Source organism: Microcaecilia unicolor, chromosome 2, assembly GCF_901765095.1.
Source record: "Microcaecilia unicolor chromosome 2, aMicUni1.1, whole genome shotgun sequence".
In the NCBI taxonomy this organism is placed as follows: domain Eukaryota; kingdom Metazoa; phylum Chordata; class Amphibia; order Gymnophiona; family Siphonopidae; genus Microcaecilia; species Microcaecilia unicolor.
Window position 1 is genome coordinate 94115226 of NC_044032.1, and position 26102 is coordinate 94141327.

Consider the following 26102-nt stretch of genomic DNA (forward strand, 5'->3'; position numbering starts at 1 on the left):
GCCGCGCAGGCCCAGAGGTGGCTGGCACTCAGCAGGGGCGCGAGAAGGGACGACCCCGCCCATGGATGTGGCGACTCGCGTAGTAGTTTAAAGGAACGCACAGAGGAGAAACAGAAAGTGGAGGCGCAGGGAGGGCCGACCAGTGACTGCGCGTATGCCAGCAGAGAGAGCTCTGGGTGCCCGCTCTGGCACACGTGCCATAGGTTCGCCATCACTGCTGTAAAGGCTTTCAGAGATCAGGTACAAAACCAAATTGTTCTCATTCAAATGGACAACCAGGTTGCAGTATTCTATGTGAAGAAGCAGGGAGGTATTGGATTCTAGCCCTTGTATCAGGAGGCATTGTGGATGTGGCAGTGGGCCCTCCTACACAGAATGGTCTTATGTATTTATTTATTTATTACATTTGTACCCCGCGCTTTCCCAAGCTACATAAGGACAACTGCCTGGCAGACAGACAGAGGAAAGTTTTTGAAATGCACAAGTGTCCTCTCAACATGGGCATAGACTGCAAAATCATCTGAGAGTCGGGCACCCTGTCGGAGGATCTTTTTGTAAATCATCTCAACAAAAGGTCCCCCAGTTCTGTTCTAGGCTCAGATCACACGGCAGACTAGCATCGGATGCCCTTCACCTCCATTGGAGGAAAGGTCTTCTGTAGGGGTATCTTCCAATACCTCTCATGGAGAATAATTTGCTGAAACTCAAGCAATACCAGGGAACTATGATCCTAAATGCTCCTTAGTGGCTGATGCAGATCTGGTTTCCTCTTCTTCTGGAGTTATCCTTCGAAGATCCATGAAATGGGTAGAAATGAATCGCTTGTTTACTCTTTCCACACAATGAATTTACTAAGTAGTAAATTTAAAGCAACCCCAAGGAAATATTTCTTCACTCAACATGTAATTAAGCTCTGGAATTCATTGCCTTAGAATGTGGTAAAAGCAGTTAGCTTAGGGTTTAAAGAAGGTTTGGATAATTTTCAAAAAGAAAAGTCCATAAGCTGTTAAGATGGACTTGGGGAAATCCACTGCTTATTTCTAGGATAAACAGCATAAAATCTGTTTCACTGTTTTGGGATCTTGGCAGGTACTTGTGACCTGGATTGGCCACTGTTGGAAACAGGATACTGAGCTTGATGAACCTTCGGTCTTTCCCAGTATGGCAGCTCTTATGATTGGAATATTTTCCGACCCTCATCATGCAGAATGAGGAGGTGGTTTGCCATCTGGTATGAGGACAAGACCGTAGATCCCCTCACTTGCCCTATCCAAAAACTACTTGAATATCTCCTACACCTCTCTGGGTGTGATTTGAAAATCAGCTCTGTACGGCTTCATCTCAGTGCAATCTCAGTGCAGTTAGTGCTTATCTTTGTGTAGGAGGTAAGCCCATCTCTGTACAACCTCTAGTTGTCATTTCGTGAGATGTTTGATGTTGACAAGGCCCCCCCTCCCCATATCCTCCAATTGTGTTATTGGATCTCAATGTGTCATCACCCAGCTGATGAAAGCTCCTTTGAGCCACTTGATTCCTGTCATCTGAAGCATTTGCCCTGGAAAGTTGTATTTTTGGTGATCACTTCAGCTCACAAAGTCAGTGAGGTTCAGGCCCTAGTAGCTGATCTGCCTTACACTAAGTTTCATCACGGTAGAGTAGCTCTCTGCACACCCTAAAGCTCCTTCCTAAAGTAGTGTCAGAGTTCTATCTTAATCAGTCAGTTGTACTGCCAAAAGTTTTTCCCAAAACCATATTCCTATCCGGGCAAAAGTGCACTACATACCTTAAATTGCTTGTGAGCCTTGGCCTTCTATCTGGAACTGACTAAAGCCCATAGGCAGTTCCCCCAGCAATGGATCCAAATTGGATGGGGGTAGCTGTTGGCAAACATACGACTTCTAACTGGCTAACAGATTGCATTTCCTTCTCTTGAAGACTAATAATGTCTGAGCCATGGCAACATTGGTAGCCCACTTGAGGTTGGCTTCCATAAAGGAGATAAGCATAGCTGCAATGTCTTCTGTCCACAGAGTCACATCTCATTACTGCTTTGAGCGAAGTACCTGACATTACAGCTGGTTCGGTCTGGCAGTCCTGAATAATTGGTTTGGTGTCTAGAATCCAACTCCACCCTCCTAGGCCTAGTTTTCTTCATTTCCAAGCTACATCTTCACAACTAGTATGTAAATATTTTTAGGTTAATTGACTTTTCAGGCCTCAAAGCTTCAGGTCCCTATTACCCTAGCATTGTTTTCGGTGAGCCTTGTAGCTATGGATTCCCAGATGTGAGAATACGGCCTGCATGTCCTTGCAGAAAGGAAAGTTGCCCTTTAGCAGGTGGTCTCCAAGGACGGTAGGCCAAGTATTTTCACATACCCTCCCAACTCCCCTTAAAGTTGTATTTTTTTAGCTGTTTTATATGACTCGGGAACCTGCGCTAACGCGTCAGGCAGGAAGGCACTAGCGCATGCGTGGTGGAATGCTGCTAAAATTTTCTACAAATACCTCGCTTGTCAGCGTCTGCACTGGGCTCTGTTGCATGACGTCACCCAGATTTGAGAATCGGTGGCCTGCTACACCTGCTACAAGTGAGTAACTCGCTTTCGTGTAGCACATACATATCCAGTGAAGTCCCTCAATGTAAATTTCATAGGCCTGGATATACAGACTTCTGTACCTGTGTTGCATTTCCTGTCATACTAACCGTTGCTTAGTTTCCCTGCCCCATGCCATTTGACGATCCTGCATTGAGGCTATGCAATACATACAAATCCTTTACTCATGCCGGTGTATTTGATGAGGAACTGAATGCTCAGTTGTTCTCCTTCCCTCGTATTGCATCCTACGTACAGCGCCTTGACCTCTTGACTCACTAGCCTCTGTCCACACTTGCTGCTTCCTTTCCAGCTTGTGTGGTTTCATTAGAAATTCTGTTCTTTCAGTAAGTTCAGAGAACACAAGTATTAATGGCACTGTGCAGCCTATGAAACACACATTTTGACCTCTGAAGAAGGAATGGGAAAAGAAGTAATTAGCTGCAGGAAGGAAGAAGAGGGAAGAGAAGCAGTATGAGTAAGAGGTGCAGAATAGGGCAAGCAATGTGGTGGCAGAAGCCCTTAGGAGAGAAAGTGGCAGCGTGAGGTATTAGGAAGCGGAGGAGAAAGCAGCAGAACCTGTAAAATTGTTTCTGTAGCACCTAACTAATTGTGCTTCTGTAGCTGTCTAATTTTTGAAGAAGATATGGAATTTTAAAAACCAGAGGCCTTGATTCTCATGTTGCTCCCATTTGGATGTTTGTCAGAATTGAGCTTAATTATTTGTAAATTAAGGGATAAAGTAGAGAGCAAAGAAGAGCATGTGCGTTAGTGGTTTACTTTTGGGACTGTGTATACATGCTAATCTGTAATTTTGGCTTTCTTTTCTAGATATGCCGTCGCACTGGGATTAAGGGAGAAGCAGCGGGTGATATTTACCAGTCCTATCAAAGCTTTGAGCAATCAGAAGTACCGGGAGATGTATGAAGAGTTCCAGGATGTGGGGCTAATGACTGGGGATGTCACCATTAACCCCACTGCCTCCTGTCTGGTCATGACCACTGAGGTACACTATACAGAAGCACATATTACCATCTCTGTAAAAAGTGATTAAAGTCATCAGAAACAAAAAAAAAAAAAAAGAGGTTTTAATGCATTCTGTCAGAGCAAACAATTTGTAATTCAGCAGTCCAAACTCCATCCTTTTATGCAAATTTTTTTTTAGGGTACAGTTCTAACATGTTACTTTTGCAGACTACTTATGGATTCATGACTTGAAAAATCAGCCATTCTCAGCATTTTGGATCTGAGACTTTAGTCAACTTTTCCCAGAGATAGTCATACATATGTACTGTTTAACACAGTACTTAAGCAGCTGACCTCTGTTGTAAAAAGAATTTTAGTTGTAATGTAGCTTGAAAGTGGGCAAATATTACCATTCCAATGTAGTTCTCATTTTGTGGATTAAAACAAAAAAAGAAGAATACCTCCATTTTAACATAGTAAATGACGGCAGATAAAAACCTGAATGGTCCATCCAGTCTGCCCAACAAAGTACCATATGAATAATATTGATTTTGTTTGGTTCTCTTTCATGTGTTTGTTTTTTTATGATTCCTTTGCCAGTTAAAAAAGATGAGATGGGGTACATAAGTACATAAGTAATGCCACACTGGGAAAAGACCAAGGGTTCATCGAGCCCAGCATCCTATCCATGACAGCGGCCAATCCAGGCCAAGGGCACTGGCGTGCTTCCCAAACGTACAGACATTCTATACATGTTATTCCTGCAATTGTGGATTTTTCCCAAGTCCATTTAGTAGTGGTTTATGGACTTGTCCTTTAGGAAACCGTCTAACCCCTTTTTAAACTCTGCTAAGCTAACCACCTTCACCACGTTCTCCGGCAACGAATTCCAGAGATTAATTATGCGTTGGCTGAAGAAACATTTTCTCCGATTTGTTTTAAATTTACTACACTGTAGTTTCATCGCATGCCCCCTAGTCCTAGTATTTTTGGAAAGCGTGAACAGATGCTTCACATCCACCTTTTCCACTCCACTATTATTTTATATACCTCTATTATGTCTCCACTCAGCCGTCTCTTCTCCAAACTGAATAGCCCTAGCCTCCTTAGTCTTTCTTCATAGGGAAGTTGTCCCATCCCTGCTATCATTTTAGTCGCCCTTCGCTGCACCTTTTCCAATTCTACTATATCTTTCTTGAGATGCAGCGACCAGAATTGAACACAGTACTCAAGGTGCGGTCACACCATGGAGCGATACAACGGCATTATAACATTCCTTAGCGTCCCTCCGGACCGGACCAGGATTGGACTGATGGGTTGTGCTCGCCTACCAGCAGGTGGAGACTGAGAAAAAACTCTGAAGCTAGAGAGCCAATAGGAGCCCTGGCCATGTGACCTTAGCCTCAGTATTTTCTCAATCTCCCAGCAGGTAGGAAGCGAGCCCTTTAGTCTCTCTCTTTTTCTTTAAGATATTACATATATTTATACTGTTTCTTCTGTGCCGGAAATCTCATTTAGAGGCTTGATAGATTTTCCTTTCCTTTTCTTTCTTTGACAGCCTCTGGGGTGTTAAACTCTGGTGTCCCGAGTCCACCCCCCTTCCTCCCCATCTCCCTTGTTTAGTTGGGAAGGGCCGACCCTTTCTCTGGAAAGGTGTTCCGTCTTTGGGAGAGGCAGCCACCTTTAATAGGCGGCCAATTCTACTTTAAACGAATTCAAAAAAGGCTTTGTTTCCCCAGAATTATAACGAGCAGGCAGCTCTTCTGCTTTATTATGTTTGAGGAGTCTAAGAAAATGAATTGCCTACAAAAGAAAAGACAGTGTCTGGGGCTTTAATCGGAGATTTTTTGTCATTTAATTATTTTTGTTGCTGGCTCAGCTGTTTAAAAAAAAAACAAAAAACGAGGCGCAAACTACTTGAGCGCTCGCTCGCTCTTGGACGGGTCAGAACAGCTCAGGAGCTGTATTGTCGGTTAGCGTCGGGGCCCAGGCTCAACCATGTTTTCTGCGGCATCGGAGGGGAACTTTTTTTTTCGGCATCGGAGTTTTCCAGTTTTGTCTTCGTTTGCCCGGTCCGTGTGTTCTCCGCGGCAGCGACTTTTATCCAAATATTGTTCCTTTCATTTTGGCGCGCTTGGCCGCCATTTTCGCCTGCAGCTGAAATATGCCTTGCCGCGGCAGCGACTCTCTGCTTCTTATGATACAGAGAGAGTGATTCTCCGGGAGTTGGGCAGTTTGCAGGAGTTTCCTCTCACGATTGTTTTTTTACATGTATTTTTCCCCGATCTTGAAAAAAAAAAAAAAAATGCAGCGGTGCAAATGGCGCCCATTTTGGTTTTCCCTCTGTCTTCTCCGTCGGGAATTTTTTGCTGCAACCAATGTTGCGAATTAAAGCGCAGCTCAATTGGGGATTTCTCTGTTGTTGGCACGGCTGCGATTTATAGTGCAGCGTTGTCGGGAACTTCTCTGTTATAGGCAATGCGGAGAATTAAAATGTAGCTCAGCTCCAAAATAATCATTTACCTTATCCGCTGCACATGGGTGATGAAGTCAGGACTCTATAGTCCACAGGATATTTTATCAGACAATGTATGGATGAAAGGTCTTCGTTATATATCTTTTCTGTTATTTCTGATCTTTTCTAGCACAGTTTTATGGGGGTCCAGAGTGTGTCATTTTTTCTTTTGTATCATTCTCATTCCTTGGGAAAAGATCAGCATTGTCTAAAAGTCAATTGTTGGTACTTTACAAGTCTGTCTATAATATCCTAATTCCTTTCAAGAATTCCCTCTATGGCTATAGTTTTATATAGTGTTTTCAGAAAGTATGAAACGTTCCCTATGGCATAGGATACATGGTTCAGAGGCCATGTGGATAGGACTACGTTGTCTAACAGTCAATTGTTTGGTACTTTACAAATCTGGCCATAAGATTTTAATTCCTTTCAAGAATTTTCCCTTAATGGCTAGGATATTATACAGTACTTTAAGAACTTGACAAGCGTTCTCTATGGCATAGGCTATATGGTTCAGATGTCATGTGGATAGAACTACATTGTCTGATAGTCAATTTGTTTGGTATTTTTTCATTTCAGGACATATCTTAATTACTTTTAAGAATTTTCCTCCATGATTATGGTATTATACAGTGTTTTAAGAACTTAAGAAACGTTCTCTGGGGCATGGCAGATGCCAGGTGCATAGGCTGCATGTTTCAGGTGCCTTGTGGTTATGTAGGCTCTCTCATATTATCTGAAGCTCAGTCCTGTCTACCAAGCACCCAATTGTCTCAGCTGTCTTAGAAGGCATGCTTTAATCATATCTTCGCTACTTTCCAACTGTCTTGAAGTCTACTAATTACAAGATATATTTGCAAGATATATTCGGTAAATTTCCATATTCTCCCACTTGAAGATAGTGGGAGGTCCTCACACCCTCTTCTTGGGTTTTTTGTTTCCTCTATTTATTCAGCTTTGGCAGCTGGTAAAAAAAAAAAAAAATCTGGTTTTGTCCGGTATGTCTACATGTAAATCTTAAAGCAAGAAAATCGTGATTAATATCTATGTATGAAAATTTAACAGAAAAAAATAGAGAAGGTTTCCATCTTTCATCCATACCACACTTTTTTGGTCTTATGGTTTGGCTCTTTTGTGGGTTTTCATTACTTAAGAGCGCATTTTTACGCTTCAGTAGTTCTTTCTATGCAGCTGAGATTTTAGATTCTTGTTGTCAAGCTTTCTTGAAATCAGATACAGTCTTGTCTCCTGTGGCATATTCACTACCTTTTCCGTTAAAGGTATTTGCCAAGTCTGTTCCTTTTCATTTTCATTTCTGCTCCCTCATTCCAGAATTGTTTTCTCTTGGAAGGAGACTCACTCGTTTTCTGTGCATTTTTTGCCGCAAGTACATAAGTATTGCCGTACTGGGAAAAGACCAAGAGCCCCCATCCTGTTTTCAGATGGGGTCTTCTAGGTTACGAATACCAAATTTATATCTAAGGAGTGTGGGTCTGTTCATCTCTGTACATCTCAGTAAGGGAGGAGGAATCCAGAAACCAATTAGAGAGCGCTGTGTCAGAGTCCATGCTGAATATATGGTTGATCCTATACTAAAAAAAAAAAAAACCCAAGAAAACAATTATTATCCAGAGCTGGGTTACCATAGCTGGTATGTAGTCCTATTTATGTAGTGTCCTATTTAGGTAGTGTCCTTGGTCTCCCTTCCTCTTTTCCCCAAAGCCTTTGGCTTCAGCATTCACCGCTCATTGTCAGCAGCACTCTCCCTTCCGTTCTATTTTAGATCTAAAAAGGCTGTTCATCGCGCTCTCAGGCACACAAGTTTTCGTATGGGGACTCCAGGACAGTATTTCATGGTATTGGATATGTCAGAGTCTTATTTTCATATTCCTATGTGGCACATTCACCGCTCAGTCTTCAGCTTTACGATTCTGGCTCCACTTTACCAGTTTCGTGCTCTACTAGTAGGTTCGTAGTAGCAGGGCAGCTCATAAAATAAGTGGTTCATTCTTATATACACTTCTAACTCATTAGACACAGTTTTTGTCAGCAGAGTTGTAAAGTCCTGCACTGGGTGGTGCATTTCCGGCAGTCTCTAGATTAGATGCTCAATGGGGCCAAACTTCTCATTTGAGCTCTTTGATCTCTCATAGGGTATTTTTTCATTTTATCTCTTTGTTTAGTCAGGTTGGCACAGAGGCTTTCGTCTCCTCTGCAAGCATTCCAGTTTATATCTTTTCGTGATGACTTTAGGCCTTCGGCCTTTTCCTCTCTCAATTCTAAGGAGGACAATTTTATTTTCTACTTCCCAGGAAGCAATTTTTCCTTCGTCCTATTTGGAAGCTCAGGTCTGTCAATCGAGTTATTACGGTATGTCCTATTTTAAATTTCAGGGCCGTCAATCGCGCATTTAAGTATCAAGTCGTTATCACAACAGCCTTCTATCTGTCATAGAGAAGCTTGCTTCTATATTTGTTCTAGGGGACCACAGCACTTCGTTTTCCTTTGCGTGGATTTAGTTCCCTTACTTCTAACCAAGGCAGTGTTAGTTCTGTCGGTCTTGGCCAGGACAATGGGGTACGTCCACCGCCAAGGAGGAATTAGGAATATACTTTTTATTTATTTCTCTATTTATTTCTTTATTTATTGCATTTCTATCCCACTTTTCCCACCTATTTACAGGCCCACTGTGACTTACAGAGATGACAGTCCGTGAGGTTCTTCACTTCAGGGGTCATTCATTTTTGGTTGGTTGTCATAAAGGATTACTCTCCTTTCTTTTCTCCAACAGATTGTCTTTATGGAAGTTCTTGTTTCTTTAAGGATCTTCGTCTCCTTCGCCTGACAGGCCGAAATCCTCTTCAAATCACAGTTTTAATCTTTCAGCTCTCATAGGTCCTCTTTTTGGGCTGTTTTCTTCTGGTGTCCTTTAAGGTTTTCCTTTTAAAGCACTGATTTTTTTATTTGAAACTGCTTTCTTTCAGGTTTTCCTCTTAAACCACTGTTTCCTAGTAGTCATAGCTTTTTCTATAAGGTTTTCCACTTCAAGCAGTGTTTCCTAGTAGCCTTTGCAGCAAGTGGGGCTATGTGTGGAATACTTCTACAGTTAACCAACTGTATTTTTTTCGGCCTGCAGTAGTTTGTGTTTTCACTTTTTGTCCTTCTAGTCAGTAGGCATAAGGGTTTATATCTCGACGGATTAAGGAAATGGGAACTTCTATTTGTCTTCTCACTGAGAGGACAGTTCCACAGAGTGTTACAACATATTCCACATCTTCTGAGGCGGTCTCTATTCTTACTATAGCTATTTTTGGTGCTCTAGGTGCACATTGGTAAGGTGGCAACCTGGTCGTAGCTTCATTCTTTTGTTCATTGAAACACACTACATGTTAGTTGTCGCCAGGCGGCGATCTATGCAACATGAATATTTCTATGCAGTTTTCATAGGGTCCCTCCCTTCAAGTTACTGCTTTGGTACTTCCCATCAGTCCAATCCTGGTCCGGTCCGGAGGGACGCTAAGGAAGGAGAAATTAGATCTTACCTGCTAATTTGCTTTCCTTTAGTCCCTCCGGACCGGACCAGGCCCCGCCCATGTTCTCACAACTCTTTAGATTCTTTTATTAAGTAGGCAGTGTATTCATTCCTTTACAATTCGTGGAACGATTAAAAAAAAAAAAAAAAAGGATGCTTACATGCTGCTATAGATATAAACTTTATGTGATTCATTCCACTTCTCTGATGGTTGCTGGTGAACTCAGTGCTGACATATATATATATAAAACCTTACATATGCCATGCCACTTCTCTGGTGTGGGTTGCTACTGAGCTCAGTTGCTGCAATATATATAAAACCTTGAATATGCGATACCACTTTTCGGGGGAGAGTTGCTGGTGAGCTCAGTTGTTGGAATATATATGTAAAACCTTACGTGAGTCATACCACTTCTCTGGTGAGAGTTGCTGGTGAGCTCTAATACAAATGAGCCATACCACTTCTCTGGTGAGAGTTGCTGGCGAGCTCTAATATGAATGGGCCAGGCCACTTCTCTGGTGGGAGTTGTTGGCGAGCTCTAATACAATGAGCCATACCACTTCTCTGGTGAGAGTTGCTGGTGAGCTCTAGTACTCGGTTTTGCCGAGGAATTTGTGGCTGCTAGGTTTCCATACGGCGCAGAAGATCTTCTGTCTATCTTTCTTTCCTGCTTTGTTATTCAAATACTGAGGCTAAGGTCACATGGCCAGGGCTCCTATTGGCTCTCTAGCTTCAGAGTTTTTTCTCAGTCTCCACCTGCTGGTAGGCGAGCACAACCCATCAGTCCAATCCTGGTCCGGTCCGGAGGGACTAAAGGAAAGCAAATTAGCAGGTAAGATCTAATTTCTCCTTCTCGCACATGTTTTCCATACCTTTCCTAATAATACCCAACATTCTATTCGCTTTCCTAGCCGCAGCAGCACACTGAGCAGAAGGTTTCAGTGTATTATCGACGACGACACCCAGATCCCTTTCTTGGTTCGTAACTCCTAACGTGGAACCTTGCATGACGTAGCTATAATTCGGGTTCTTTTTTCCCCACATGCATCACCTTGCACTTGCTCACATTAAACATCATCTGCCATTTAGCCGCCCAGTCTCGTAAGGTCCTTCTGTAATTTTTCACAATCCTGTCGCGAGTTAACGACTGAATAACTTTGTGTCATCAGCAAATTTAATTACCTCGCCAGTTACTCCCATCTCTAAATCATTTATAAATATATTAAAAAGCAGTGGTCCTAGCACAGACCCCTGAGGAACCCCACTAACCCTTCTCCATTGTGAATACTGCCCATTTAACCCCACTCTCTGTTTCCTATCCTTCAACCAGTTTTTAATCCACAATAGGACATTTCCTCCTATCCCATGACCCTCCAATTTCCTCTGTAGCCTTTCATGAGGTACATTGTCAAACGCCTTTTGAAAATCCAGATACACAATATGAACCGGCTCCCCTTTGTCCACATGTTTGTTTACTCCTTCAAAGAATTGAAGTAAATCGGTCAGGCAAGATTTCCCCACACAAAAGCCATGCTGACTCGGTCTCAGTAATCCATGTCCTCGGATGTGCTCTGTAATTTTGTTTTTGATAATGGCCTCTACCATTTTCCCCGGCACTGACGTCAGACTCACTGGTCTATAATTTCCCGGATCTCCCCTGGAACCTTTTTTAAAACTCGGCGTTACATTGGCCACCCTCCAATCTACCGGTACCACGTTAGATTTTAAGGATAAATTGCATATCACTAACAGTAACTCCGCAAGCTCATTTTTCAGTTCTATCAGTACTCTAGGATGAATACCATCCGGTCCAGGAGATTTGCTACTCTTCAGTTTGCTGAACTGCCCCATTACGTCCTCCAGGTTTACTGTGAAGTCAGTAAGTTTCTCCGACTTGTCCGCTTGAAATACCATTTCCGACACCGGTATCCCACCCAAATCTTCCTCGGTGAAGACCAAAGCAAAGAATTCATTCAATCTCTCCGCTACGTCTTTATCTTCCTTGATCGCCCCTTTTACCCCTCGGTCATCCAGCGGCCCAACTGATTCTTTTGCCGGCTTCCTGCTTTTAATATACCGGAAAAAAATTTTTGCTACATTTTTCTTTTCACTGGAAATGTGCTCAGATCCTTAGACTTTACTGCAGGTGACAGCCTGTCACCTAAATTAGTTTGTTTTCTTTCACATTTCCAGAAAATAATTCTGCCCAAAGCAGTTCACAAGCTTAACAAGTGGAGTAGCAGGCTGAGAACCAGAGAAGCCTTTCAAATCCCACCAACACTTTGTGTGATCTTGAGCAAGTCACTTAACCCTCCATTATCTCAGGTGCAAACTAGAGGGCTGATGTAGAAAGCTAACACAGATGGAAGTGTATATTTAGCACATTATGAGGGGCATAATCTAACGCGAACGCCCATCTCCATGGGCGTCTATGTCCGAGAACGGGTACGTGAAGGGGCGGGACAGACCATATTTTCGAAAAAAAAATGGCTGCCCATCTTTTTTTCGATAATACGGTTTGTGCCCTGCAAATGCATCGGATTTGTGCGGATTTGAGCTGGGCGGTTTCGTTTTTCAGCGATAATGGAAACCGAAGGCGCCCAGCTCAAAAACGAACAAATCCAAGGCATTTGGTTGTGGGAGGGGCCAGGATTCATAGTGCACTGGTCCCCCTCACATGCCAGGACACCAACGGGGCACCCTAGGGGGTACTTGTAACAATTAAAAAACAAGTAAAATACCTCCCAAGTCCATAGCTCCCTTCCTTTGGGTGCTGAGCCCCTCAAATCCCCCCCAAAACCCACTGCCCACAACTCTACACCATTACCATAGCCCTTATGGCTGAAGGGGGGCACCTACATGTGGGTACAGTGGGTTTTGGGGGCGGTTTGGAGGGCTCCCGTTTATCACCACAAGTGTAATAGGTGGGGGGGGGGGGGGGGGGGGGGGAATGGGCCTTGGTCCACCTGCCCGAAATCCACTGCATCCACTAACAACTGCTCCAGGGACCTGCATACTGCTGTGATGGAGCTGGGTATGGCATTTGACGGTGGCATACAGGCTGGAAAAAAAAGGTTGTTAAAGTTGTGTTGGTTTTTTTTTGTGGGAGGGGGTTAGTGACCAATGGGGGGAGTCAGGGGTGGTCATCCCCGATTCCCTCCGGTGGTCATTTAGGGCACTTTTTTGGGACGTTCGTGGAAAAAAAAAGGGTCCAAAAAAAAAGAAACCTAAATTACTGTCAACTGCCACCCGGGTCAATTCTCCTCGACGTCGGCGGAGGAAGCTTCGCTGCAGTCCAGGCAGGAGTTGACTTCTCGACATCCCCCCCGAGGACGTCAATCCTCGATGTCGAAACAGGCTCGGGTTCGGGCTGCTCGTAGATATCTTTCGTCCGACACCGATGATGAGTGCTCGTGGGAAGAAGAGGAAGATCCCAGGTACTTTTCGGAGGAAGAGTCATATGGTGTCTCCTCTATCCTACTCCTCTAATTGAAAGAAAATTGTCTCCACCTGAGAGTCTTTCTTTTTCCTCTTTTGTTCGGGAAATGTCTAAGGACATTCCATTCGCTATGGAGGTTGTGGATGAACCCAGGGCTGAGATGCTCGAGGTCTTGGATTATCCTTCTCCACCCACAGAGGTTGCAACGGCTCCCTTGCATAACACACTGGTCGTTCCCTGTTCCTAATCCAGTGGTCCCCAAGAAATCTGAGTCCCAATACAGAGTCCATGGAGAGCCTGTAATGGTGAAGTCTCAACTGCCTCACAATTCCATGGTGGTGGACTCTGCTCTCAGAAGAGCCAAGAGTACTAGAGACTATGCCTCGGTGCCCCCAGGCAGAGCGTCTAGGACCTTGGATTCTTTTGAGAGAAAAACCTATCAGGCCACTATGCTCGCCGCCAAGATCCAAACTTACCAGCTGTACACGAGCATCCATTTGCGAACTCGGTGAGGCAGTCCAGTTTGGTTGAAGCCCTTCCTCTGGAGCTCGCCGAACCTTTTCACCAGGTGGTCAGGCAGCAGAAGGCGTGTCGCAAATTCCTGGCCAGGGGTATTTACAACACTTTGATGTGGCATCCCGAGTAGCTGCTCAAGGTATAGTGATGCGCAGACTCTCATGGCTGCGTGTCTCTGACCTGGATCCAGCAACGAATGGCGAATGTTCCTTGCTGGGGGGAATAATCTTTTTGGAGAAAAAGTAGAGGACATGGTCGATCAGATCAAAAAGCACCATGATGCTATGGATTCTCTCTCTCCCGCCGGGCGTCTTCTGCTACCACCTCCTCATCTAGGAGGTTTTTTGGAGGGAAGAGAAGTGCTCCCTATTCCTACAATAGGCATAGGTACACTCCTGCTTCTCGGCAGCCTGTCCAGGCTCAGTCCCAGTGCGCTCGTTCCTGTCAACGGCGTGCGACCAAGGCCCCTGCGGCTCCCCAGCAAAAGCAAGGTACAGGCTTTTGACTGGCTCCAGTGCAGCATAGCCTCAGAAAAAGTGTCAATGCCGGACGACTTGCCGGTCGGAGGGAGGTTAATATTTTTTCACCAAAGGTGGCCTCTTATAACCTCCGACAGGTGGGTTCTTCAAATAGTTTGGTTAGGATACACTGTCAATCTGGAATCCATATCTCCAAATTGTCCACCGGGAGCTCAGTCCTTCAGCTCCCAGCACAAGCAGGTACTTGCAGAGGAACTCTCCGTCCTTCTAAAGGCCAGTGTGGTCCCACCAGAGGAAGAAGAGCTGGGATTCTATTCCAGGTACTTCCTTGTGCAAAAGAAAACAGGGGGAATGCATCCCATCCTAGACCTAAGGGCCCTGAACAAATTCCTTGTCCGAGAAAAGTTCAGGATGGTTTCCCTGGGCACCCTTCTTCCCATGATTCAGGAAAACGATTGGCTGTGCTCTCTGGATTTAAAGGATGCTTACACACACATCTTGATACTTCCAGCTTACAGGAGGTATCTTCGATTTCGGCTGGGAACACAGCACTTTCAGTACTGTGTACTGCCCTTTGGTCTGGCATCTGCGCCCAGGGTGTTTACAAAGTGCCTGGCTGTAGTCGCAGCGTCGCTACACAGACTGGGACTGCATGTGTTCCCTTATCTCGACAATTGGCTGGTGAAGAGCACCTTGGAGGCGGGCGCTCTACAGTCCATGCGGATGACTATTCGAGTGCTGGAGCTACTGGGGTTCGTAATCAATTATCCCAAGTCCCATCTTGTCCCGGTTCAGAAATTGGAATTCATCGGAGCTCTGTTGGACACACAGACGTCTCGAGCTTATCTTACCCAGACAAGGGCAGGCAATCTCCTGGCCCTAGTGTCCCTTGCTCGAACGTCTCAACAGATTACAGCTCGGCAGATGTTGAGACTCTTAGGACACATGGAGGTGTATTTTTTCAAAGCACTTAGACTTACAAAGATCCATAGTAACCTATGGAACTTTGTAAGTCTAAGTGCTTTGAAAATGAGCCCCATGGCTTCCACAGTTCATGTAACCCCCATGGCAGGCCTGCATATGAGATCAGCTCAATGGACCCTAGCTTCCCAGTGGAGCCAGGCCACAGAGGATCTAGAGGATGTCATCCATCTTTCCACCAACTTTTGCAATTCCCTACTCTGGTGGACTATTCGATCCAATCTGACCTTGGGACATCCATTCCAAGTTCCTCAGCCACAAAAAGTGCTGACGACGGATGCATCCCTCTTGGAGTGGGGAGCTCATGTAGATGGGCTTCACACTCAAGGAGTTTGGTCCTTTCAGGAAAAGGGTCTTCAGATCAACCTCCTGGAATTACGAGTGATCTGGAACGCTCTCAAGGCTTTCAGAGATCGGCTGTCCAACCAAATTATTCTAATTCAGACAGACAGTCAGGTTGCTATGTATTACACCAACAAGCAGGGGGGCACTGGATCTCGCCCTCTGTGTCAGGAAGCCGTCTGGGTGTGGCTTTGGGCGCAACATCATGGCATGTTTCTCCAAGCCATGTATCTGGCAGGCGTAAACAACAGTCTGGCCGACAGGTTGAGCAGGATCAAGCAACCTCACGAGTGGTCATTGAACATGGACATAGTCCGCAAGATCTTCCGAGCGTAGGGAACCCCTTCGGTGGATCTTTTTGCCACTCAGATCAATCACAAAGTCCCTCAATTCTGTTCCAGACTTCAGGCAGGCCCACGACAGACTAGCGTCAGATGCCTTTCTCCTTCATTGGGGGGCAGGCCTTCTGTATATCTCTAGTAGGGAAGATTTTGCGGAAACTCAAGCAAGAACGCGGAACCATGATTCTGATTGCGCCCTTTTGGCCCCATCAGATCTGGTTCTCTCTTCTTCTGGAGTTGTCCTCCGAAGAACCGTGGAGATTGGAGTGTTTTCCGCCCCTCATCACCCAGAACGAGGGGTCGCTTCTACATCCCAACCTCCAGTCTCTGGCTCTCACGGCCTGGGTGTTGAGAGCTTAGAGATTGCCTCTTTGGGTCTTTCAGAGGGTGTCTCCCAAGTCTTGCTTGCTTCCAGGAAAGATTCCACGAAAAAGTGTTATTCTTTCAAATGGAGGAGGTTTGCCATCTGGTGTGACAGCAAGGCCCTAGATCCGTTTTCTTGTCCTGCACGGACCCTGCTTGAATACCTTCTACACTTATCAGAGTCTGGTCTCAAGACCAACTCCGTAAGAGTTCATCTTAGTGCAATTAGTGCTTATCATCAACGTGTAGAGGGTAAGCCTATCTCTGGACAGCCTTTAGTAGTTCACTTTATGAGAGGTTTGCTTTTGTCAAAGCCCCCTGTCAAACCTCCACCAGTGTCATGGGATCTCAGTGTCGTTCTCACCCAGCTGATGAAAGCTCCTTTTGAGCCACTGAATTCCTGCCATCTGAAGTACTTGACCTAGAAGGTCATTTTCTTGATGGCAATTACTTCAGCTCGTAGAGTCAGTGAACTCCAAGCCCTCGTAGTGCATGCACCTTATATAAAGTTTCATCATAACAGAGTAGTCCTCCACACTCACCCTAAGTTCTTGCCGAAGGTGGTGTTGGAGTTCCAGCTGAACCAGTCAATTGTCTTGCCAACATTTTTTCCCCGACCACATACCAGCCTGGTGAAGACAAGTTGCACACCTTGGACTGTAAGAGAGCATTGGCCTTTTACGTGGAGCGGACAAAGCCATACAGACAGTCCACCCAATTGTTTGTTTCTTTCGATCCCAACAGGAGGGGAGTCGCCATCGGGGAAACGCACAATCTCCAATTGGCTAGCAGATTCCATTTCCTTCACTTACGCCCAAGCTGGGTTGACTCTAGAGGGCCATGTCACAGCTCACAGTGTCAGAGCCATGGCTGCCTCAGTGGCTCAGTTAAAGTCAGCTTCAATTGAAGAGATTTGCAAGGCTGCAACGTGGTCATCAGTCCACACATTCACATCCCACTACTGCCTTCAGCAGGATACCCGACGCGACAGTCGGTTCGGGCAGTCAGTGCTGCAGGATCTGTTCGGGGTTTAGAATCCAACTCCACCCCCCCTAGGCCCATTTTTGCTCTTTTCCAAGCTGCACTCTGTTAGTTGATTTTGGTTTCAGGTCAATCTATGTTATGTCCTCACCGTTGCGAGGCCCAATTGACCAATGTTCATTGTTTTGAGTGAGCCTGGGTGCCAGGGATATCCCAATCATGAGAACAAGCAGCCTGCTTGTCCTCGGAGAAAGTGTAGATACATACCTGTAGCAGGTATTCTCCGAGGACAGCAGGCTGATTGTTCTCACAAACCCTCCCTCCTCCACTTTGAAGTTGTTCTATTCTCTGTTTTTGCTTTTTATTGAACTGAGAGGGCACGCTTGCGTCGCGGGCAGGAAGCCGTTCACGCATGCGCGCTGTGTTCAGCCCGCGCGGCGGAGCGTTCTGGAGAGTTTTTGCTGTCAAACAATTTTGCCGGTCTCATGGGCCGTCGCGGACGACGACCCAATCATGAGAACAATCAGTGTGCTGTCCTTGGAGAATACCTGCTACAGGTATGTATCTACACTTAATGCACATGGGGGAGTAGGGTGGCAGAAGAGGCTGGATTAGGATGAGGAAAGGTGCTGGCTTAGAGAAAGGGGAAAGAGGAGAGGCTCCTCAGGTAGAAAGGAAAAAATATATAGAAGGATGCTGGATATGGGAACTTGTAGGGTGAAGGAAAATGTTGGACATGGGGTGAGTAGGAAGACAGGGAGATGCTGGACATGGGGATGTAAGATGAAAATGGGGGTACTGAACATGAGATGGGGATGGGCAATGCTGGACATGGGAGGAATAGGGAGATGATACTATTACTACTACTTATCATTTCTATAGCGCTAGAAGGCATACGCAGCGCTGTACACCATACACAAAAAAGACAGTCCCTTCTCAAAGAGCAATTTATCTCTCCCTATCTTTTTCACTTCTTTTCCTACATCCATCTCTGACTTTGATCGCTTCCTTTCAGCTTTTCTTCATTTATTTTTCTGTCTCTCTATCTGCTTAGAATTCATTCATTCTTACTATAAGGTCTTCAATTTTCATTTTTTTCTGCATTCACTTACATCTTTCCATTTCTCTCATTCCAGCCCTTCCATTCCTCATCCTATTTTTATCCCCCCAACTCGTTTTTCCTCTTCTCTCTCTCCTCTCTCCCAGCACCACCTCTCTATTCTCACTCCTCTGACCGGTATCTCCACTCCCTTTCTCTTTCTCCCTCCCTCTATCCAGCATATCCTCTCTCCACCTCCCATCCGACATCTGTCCCCCATCTCCATCCAACATCTTTCCCTATCACCCTACTCCCCCTATCTAGCATCCCTTTGTGTCCTTTGTCAGACAAGCCGGTCACTCAGTGATTATAGCACTACAGGCTATTTTTATGTATTCCATAGACATTTTGTTTGGGTCATGTGTTTGGAATCTCAAATTTTTAAAGCTCTAATACTCACTAAATTGCTTAGAATATTGCTTTTTATTCTTTGATCTCTTGATCTTACTCTTACATCTTTTCTGTGTTTTTTCAGATTTTGAGAAGCATGTTATACAGAGGCTCAGAGGTCATGCGTGAAGTTGCCTGGGTTGTATTTGATGAAATCCATTACATGAGAGATACAGGTATTCTTAAGGATGTGCATAGTCAAAAAAAAATTAGCTCATTCACTCAATTATTACTGTCTCTGGGAAAAGGTGACTAACATAGCAAATCCAAAATGTTTTGAATGGCCAATTTTTCATGTCATGGTCCATAAGCAGTCTGAAAAAGTTACGTTTGAACTTCTGTAACTTTTTTTTTTTCTTCACATAAATGAATGGTGTTTGGACTGGGTTTTTTAAAATTACACATTTGTTTTAACAGAATTTATTAAAACCTCATATTTTGTTTCTGGAGACCTGTCACCTTTTCCCAGAGCTGGTCACTTAAGTTCATTCATTTATTTCTATTCTGCCTTTATCCAAGGTGGGCAACAACACAACATACATCACCAACTTTGGCCATAAGCATTCAAAGTTGTTTACAACCATTTAATATTTATGCAGTCATAAGATTTCTAGGCATAAATGTAAATATTTGCTTAATTGCAAGGAAAAAAAAACCCATTTCACTCCACACCCAAAATGCTTTCAACTTCCTCTGTGAGCCACAAGCCAACATTTGTACAATTAAGGAATTGGTATTGTCTACAACTGTTTTCTAAAGACAAGCACAGTGCCAATCTTTTCTAATTTTTGTAGAAGTGCATCCCATAGCTCAGGTGACAAAGTAAGCTCAAAGCAAAGAACACTGGGTACATGCATTTGTTAGCTGCACTTGATTGATTTGGATGGCTAAATTTTTGTGCACCCATATACCTACAAATGCACGTACAATTAACTTGCACCCAAACTTTCAGTGTGCACAAGATGCGTGCATTTAATACAAATGAGTGAAAAGAATCATGAAATGCATATGAAAAACTGGGAATCATTTGGCCCACTTACACCACGGGTTCCCAGTGAAGGAGGCTATTTGAGAGAAAAGCTTTTGAAATACGTGCTCAGTAGGCATCATTAGTCTCTGCAAGAGACCTTGTTATGTATTTCACCAATTAAGTCATACGGGACAGTGAGATGGCGAACTAGGGTGTTCAGGTGGTATGACGTGCACAGGCTAAACTACTAGTCGAAAGAGTCTTCTCCACCCAAGGACATTTTGAAAAAATGCATACAGAGATTAGTTCTTGCTGATGAGCATAAAAGGATTCAAAAGAAGGGGGAAACAGATTATTTCCTGGCACTAGCATGCAGTCTTGACATTGCACACTAGCTATACATTACACTCTTGTAGGAAAAGGTGGAAGCTCCGTAGAGAAGCAGGGGGATTCCTCTCAGCAATCGGAGTGTAGCAGGTAGAGAAGAGAGTGTTTTGTTTTTTGGGGTGTATCCAGAACTTCACACTAGTGTCCTGCTTCTACCTAAATCTTTCCCTCTGGAAACCATGAGTTTCCATTACAAAAAAGTTTTTTGTTTTTTTTCCTTTTTACAGTAGACATTGCTTGCTGCAATAACTGGTGTCCAGGAATTAAAAAAAAAAAATGCTTGTATAATGTCTCACCAAACTTGTTTCTTATTCAAATTGTGGATTTTGAATTGAGAGGTAATATTGTAATTTAGGATGTATGGTTCTGGGCTGCTCAGGAGTTTGTGATTACATCTACACTTTGTGGGCTTCCAGTGCCATGGGATTTGGCCCTTTTTGGGCTGGTGGTGTGATGATACATTGAACAGCCCCCCAGGGGAGGTGGTAGGGGCAAAGAATTATTTTATTTTTTTATTTTTGTTACATTTGTACCCCGCGCTTTCCCACTCATGGCAGGCTCAATGCGGCTTACATATTGTATACAGGTACTTATTTGTACCTGGGGCAATGGAGGGTTAAGTGACTTGCCCAGAGTCGCAAGGAGCTGCCTGTGCCTGAAGAACTGTAGGACTAAGCAGTTGGAGTGGATTGGCAGGCCAGATAGACTGTTTGGCCTTTCTTCCATCAGTTTCTGCTTCCATACGCCTTTATTTGCAGCTTCCTGGAGGTTTCCCCAGGTTTTTTTTTCTTTTCTTTTGCCCTTCTTTTTATAATGGGCTAGAGACCAAGCCTTCCTTCAGAACTTGGTATGCCTGCACCCTGAATCTCATTTTTAGTGTTCTTGTTGTCTAGCAATGAATGCTGCCTTCAGGGAATCACGATGATACGCTGAAACCTTCTGCTCAGTGTGCTGCTGCGGCTAGGAAAGCGAATAGAATGTTGGGTGTTATTAGGAAGGGTATGGAGTCCAGGTGTGCGGATGTTATAATGCCGTTGTATCGCTCCATGGTGCGACCGCACCTGGAGTATTGTGTTCAGTACTGGTCTCCGTATCTCAAAAAAGATATAGTAGAATTGGAAAAGGTACAGCGAAGGGCGACGAAAATGATAGTGGGGATGGGACGACTTTCCTATGAAGAGAGGCTGAGAAGGCTAGGGCTTTTCAGCTTGGAGAAGAGACGGCTGAGGGGAGATATGATAGAAGTGTATAAAATAATGAGTGGAATGGATCGGGTGGATGTGAAGCGACTGTTCACGCTATCCAAAAATACTAGGACTAGAGGGCATGAGTTGAAGCTACAGTGTGGTAAATTTAAAACGAATCGGAGAAAATGTTTCTTCACCCAACGTGTAATTAGACTCTGGAATTCATTGCCGGAGAACGTGGTACGGGCGGTTAGCTTGACGGAGTTTAAAAAGGGGTTAGATAGATTCCTAAAGGACAAGTCCATAGACCGCTATTAAATGGACTTGGAAAAATTCCGCATTTTTAGGTATAACTTGTCTGGAATGTTTTTACGTTTGGGGAGCGTGCCAGTTGCCCTTGACCTGGATTGGCCACTGTCGGTGACAGGATGCTGGGCTAGATGGACCTTTGGTCTTTCCCAGTATGGCACTACTTATGTACTTATGATATGCAGATTTCACTAATTAAACAATTGTGGCTTATATGTTGTCAGCAATCTGTGGAGCTTTTCAGCTGGAAAGAAAGAAATGAGCATCTTGTTTTTCTGCACTAATTTGAGGGAACATGTTCTTGTTTTTCAGAACGTGGTGTGGTATGGGAGGAAACCATCATCTTACTGCCGGACAATGTTCATTATGTGTTCCTTTCTGCCACTATCCCCAATGCACGCCAGTTTGCAGAGTGGATATGCCATCTTCATAAACAGGTATGATCCTATTCCCACCCATTTACTTAACACTCTCTCTCTCCTACTGTCATCCCTTTTATCTGTCATATCCTCAATCTTTTACTGTCCACTGAGACTGTTCCTGATGCCTTCAAACATGCCGTAGTCACACCACTCCTTAAAAAACCTTCATTGGACCCTACCTGTCCTTCCAACTATCACCCCATCTCCCTCCTCCTTTTGCTGTCCAAGATACTTGAACATGCTTGTTCACCGACATTGCCTTGACTTTCTTTCATCTCAAGCTATTCTTGATCCACTTCAATCTGGCTTTCACCCCCTTCATTCAACTGAAACAGCGCTTGCTAAAGTCTCCAACGACCTGGTCCTGGCCAGATCCAAAGGTCTCTATTCTATCCTCATCCTTCTTGATCTATCTGCTGCTTTTGACACTGTTGATCACAGCCTACTCCTGGATAAGCTGTCCTCACTTGGATTTCAGGGTTCTGTTCTTTCCTGGTTTTCTTCTTATCTCTCCCATCGTACTTTTAGTGTATACTCCAGTGGATCCTTCTATCCCACTTTCAGTTAGTGTATCACAGGGATCTGTCCTGGGACCTCTTCTTTTCTCCATCTATACTTCTTCCCTTGGTACTCTGATCTCATCCCATGGTTTTCAGTATCATCTTTACGCTGATGACTCCCAGATCTACCTCTCCATATCAGTAATCGCTGCAGGAATCCAACCCAAAGTATCAGCCTGCCTGCCTGTCTGACATTGCTGCTTGGATGTCTCAGCGCCATCTGAAACTAAACATGACCAAGACTGAACTTCTTATCTTTCCCCCTAAACCAACCTCTCCTCTTCCTCCGTTCTCTATTTCTGTGGATAACACACTCATCCTCCCTGTCTCATCAGCTCGTAACCTTGGGGTCATCTTCGACTCCTCTCTCTCCTTCTCTGCACATATTCAGCAGACTGCTAAAACCTGTTGTTTCTTTCTCTATAATATCACCAAAATTCACCCTTTTCTTTCTGAGCATACTACCAGAGCCGTTATCCACACTCTTATCACCTCTCGCTTAGACTATTGCAATTTGCTTCTCACAGGTCTCCCACTTAGCCATCTCTCTCCTCTTCAATCTGTTCAAAATTCTGCTGCATGACTTATATTCCGACAATGTCGCTATGCTCATATTAGCCCTCTTCTCAAGTCACTTCACTGGCTCCCTATCCAGTTCTGAATACAGTTCAAACTCCTCTTATTAACTTACAAGTGCATTCAATCTGCAGCTCCTCAGTACCTCTCCACTCTCATCTCTCCCTACACTCCTCCCCGTGAACTCCGTTCACTGGGTAAATCTCTCTTATCTGCACTCTTCTCCTCCACCGCTAACCCCAGACTCCGTTCCTTTTATCTTGCTGCACCATATGCCTGGAATAGACTTCCTGAGCCAGTACGTCAATCTCCATCCCTGGCCGTCTTCAGATCTAGTCTAAAAGCCCTGGGAGGAGTAGCCTAGTGGTTAGTGCAGTGGACTTTGATCCTGGGAAATTGAGTTCAATTCCCACTGCAGCTCCTTGTGACTCTGGGCAAGTCACTTAACCCTCCATTGCCCCTGGTACAAAATAAGTACCTGAATATATATAAACCACTTTGAATGTAGTTGCAAAAACCTCAGAAAAGCGGTATATCAAGTCCCATTTTCCTTCCCTTTCCCTTTTTGATGCTGCTTTTAACTCCTAACCCTTACTCGTTCAGTGCCCTTATTTTATCATCCCCTCCTTAGTAATTCCTTTATCTCTTATTTGTCCTGTTTGTCTGTCCTAAGTAGATTGTAAGCTCTGTCGAGCAAGGACTGTCTCTTCATGTTCAAGTGTATAGAGCTTTGTACATCTAGTAGCGCTATAGAAATGATTAGTAGTATTTTTTGGAATGTGAAAAGTAATAGGACTTTTCAGATTGGAAAGGGCTAATCATGTGGCAGGGGAAATCCCTATTCAGTTTCCCCTACTCTTTGGGGCTGTGTAAAGTCTTGGTGCACTATAATGATAGTACTGCAGTCCTGAAGAGAGAGACGAAAGACAACAGCCAGTCGGCAAGTGACCCAGAGGAGGCATTCTTTTGACTTGTTGGTACATGTAGCCAGGTGGTGGTAGCAATGGTCAAGATGATGGGAAAGAGGCAGGGCTGCCAAGAGACTGAGCTGGGCTGCCTGTCCTGGCTATCTTGGCTGGCGCTGATCCCAAGGCCCTGCCAGCAGAAGAGTTCTCCAGTGCTGCCCTTCTTCTTTCTGCTGCGTGGCCTTCCCCTGCTGCTGCTTTATCACGGCCAGGGCCAGTCTTAGGCCAAGGCGGCCGCATAGGGCCCCGCGCGGCACGCCTCAGTCAGCCTCTTCCCAGGGCACCGATGTAAACAACAAGCCAGGTAAGCATGGCACGGCGCCGCCGCGCCATGCTTACCGCCACCCTGCCCGCCCTCTTCTTCTCCCCCCAACCAAGGAAGGATAATTTTTCTTTTAAATTTACCCTCCGTCGCCGGAATCCAGCACAGCAGCGTCACTGAAAGCGCTCCTCCCCTCCCGAGTCCCCCCGACGTCTCTAGCAGAACAGAAGCTCTTCCTGATTCGTTCATTCTCATTGCCCCGCCCCCGAGGGCGGGACAATGAGAATGAACGAATCAGGAAGAGCTTCTGTTCTGCTACAGACGTCGGGGAAACTCGGGAGGGGAGGAGCGCTTTCACTGACGCTGCTGTGCTGGATTCCGGCGATGGAGGATAAATTTAAAAGAAAATTAACCTTCCTTGGTTGGGGGGGAGAAGAGGATGGCAGGGGGGACAGGAGGGTCGCTGGACATGGGTGGATGGCAGGGGAGGGGGGTTTCTGGACAGGATGGCAGGGGCAGGCAGGGAGGACAGGAGGGTTTCTGGACATAGGTGGATGGCAGGGGAGGGCAGAGGGGACAGGAGGGTCGCTGGACATGGGTGGATGGCAGGGGAGGGGGGTTTCTGGACATAGGTAGATGGCAGGGGAGGGCAGAGGGGACAGGAGAGTCGCTGGACATGGGTGGATGACAGGGGAGGGGGTTTCTGGACATAGGTAGATGGCAGGGGAGGGCAGAGGGGACAGGGGAGGTTTCTGCACATAGGTGGATGGCAGGGGGGACAAGAGGGTCGCTGGACACGGGTGGATGGCAGGGGAAGGGGGTTTCTGGACATAGGTGGATGGCAGGGGAGGGCAGAGGGGACAGGAGGGTCGCTGGACATGGGTGGATGGCAGGGGAGGAGGGTTTCTGGACATAGGTGGATGGCAGGGAGGACAGGAGGGTCGCTGGACATGGGTGGATGGCAGGGGAGGGGGGTTTCTGGACATAGGTGGATGGCAGGGGAGGGCAGAGGGGACGAGGTGGTTGCTGGACATAGATGGATGGCAGGGGGGACAGGAGGGTCGCTGGACATGGGTGGATGGAGGAGAGAGAAGAAATGCTGGACATGGATGGAGGCGAGGGAAGAGTGAGGAAGGAGATGAGGTGAGGGAAAAGGAAGAGAGGAGAAAAAGTGCACATGGATATAGAAAATAGGCAGAAGCTGGATCCACTGGACAGTCAAGTCTGCGGAGGACCCAGCTTTTACTTACGGATGTAGGGCAAGAAATGAAGAAGAAAGGCAGAAAGTAAAGAAATAAATGGAAAGGAAGCCCTGGAAACGGAGTTAAGAGGATAGCAGCACAATCGGATACTGACCCAGCATGATCAGAAAAACAAAGTCACCAGACAACAAAGGTAGAAAAAACTATTTTATTCAGGTTTTATTAATTGGAATATGTCAGTTTTTGGAAATGTGCATCTGTGATATTTTTCATGTAAGTTTCAATTTTTGTAGTATTGCTGCATGCTGATTCTGACTTCTTGAGGTAACTTTCCAGTTCAGTATTTTGCCTTCATGTGTTTTTCAGGTGTGATCAAGGAAGGTGCAGTATTCTGCTAGCGTATAGTTTGCAGCCATTTTTGTTGTTTTTTTTTTTTTTTTCACTAGGTTGTGCACTGGTGTTTTAGAGCCCGGTGTAATTACAGTTGGCTTTCCACGCCACGCATAAGGTTGTAGCTCGTCCTCTCCTTGGAATTAGTGCTGTTTATGGTTTCATGATAGCATTTTGCTTATTATTTCAATCAGTTTTTTTGTACAAGTTTAGCGTCATTTGTCTTTATTTGAAATTTCATAAATAAAATTTTCTAAAAATGGAATAATCTTATCAATGTGGTGGGGCTAGGGTGGGGGCGGAGCCAGGCTGGGGTGGGGTTAGGATGGGGCC

The 26102-nt window shown here is 45.1% G+C and overlaps 1 protein-coding gene across 1 annotated transcript in view; it reads left to right on the forward strand.

Annotated features, from left to right (window-relative positions):
• MTREX (Mtr4 exosome RNA helicase) overlaps positions 1–26102 on the forward strand; it is a 427098-nt gene that overhangs the window by 42606 nt on the left and 358390 nt on the right. The window contains 3 exon segments of the mRNA XM_030193130.1: positions 3426–3600; positions 18625–18715; positions 21705–21829. Coding sequence (XP_030048990.1) covers positions 3426–3600; positions 18625–18715; positions 21705–21829 — 391 coding nt within the window.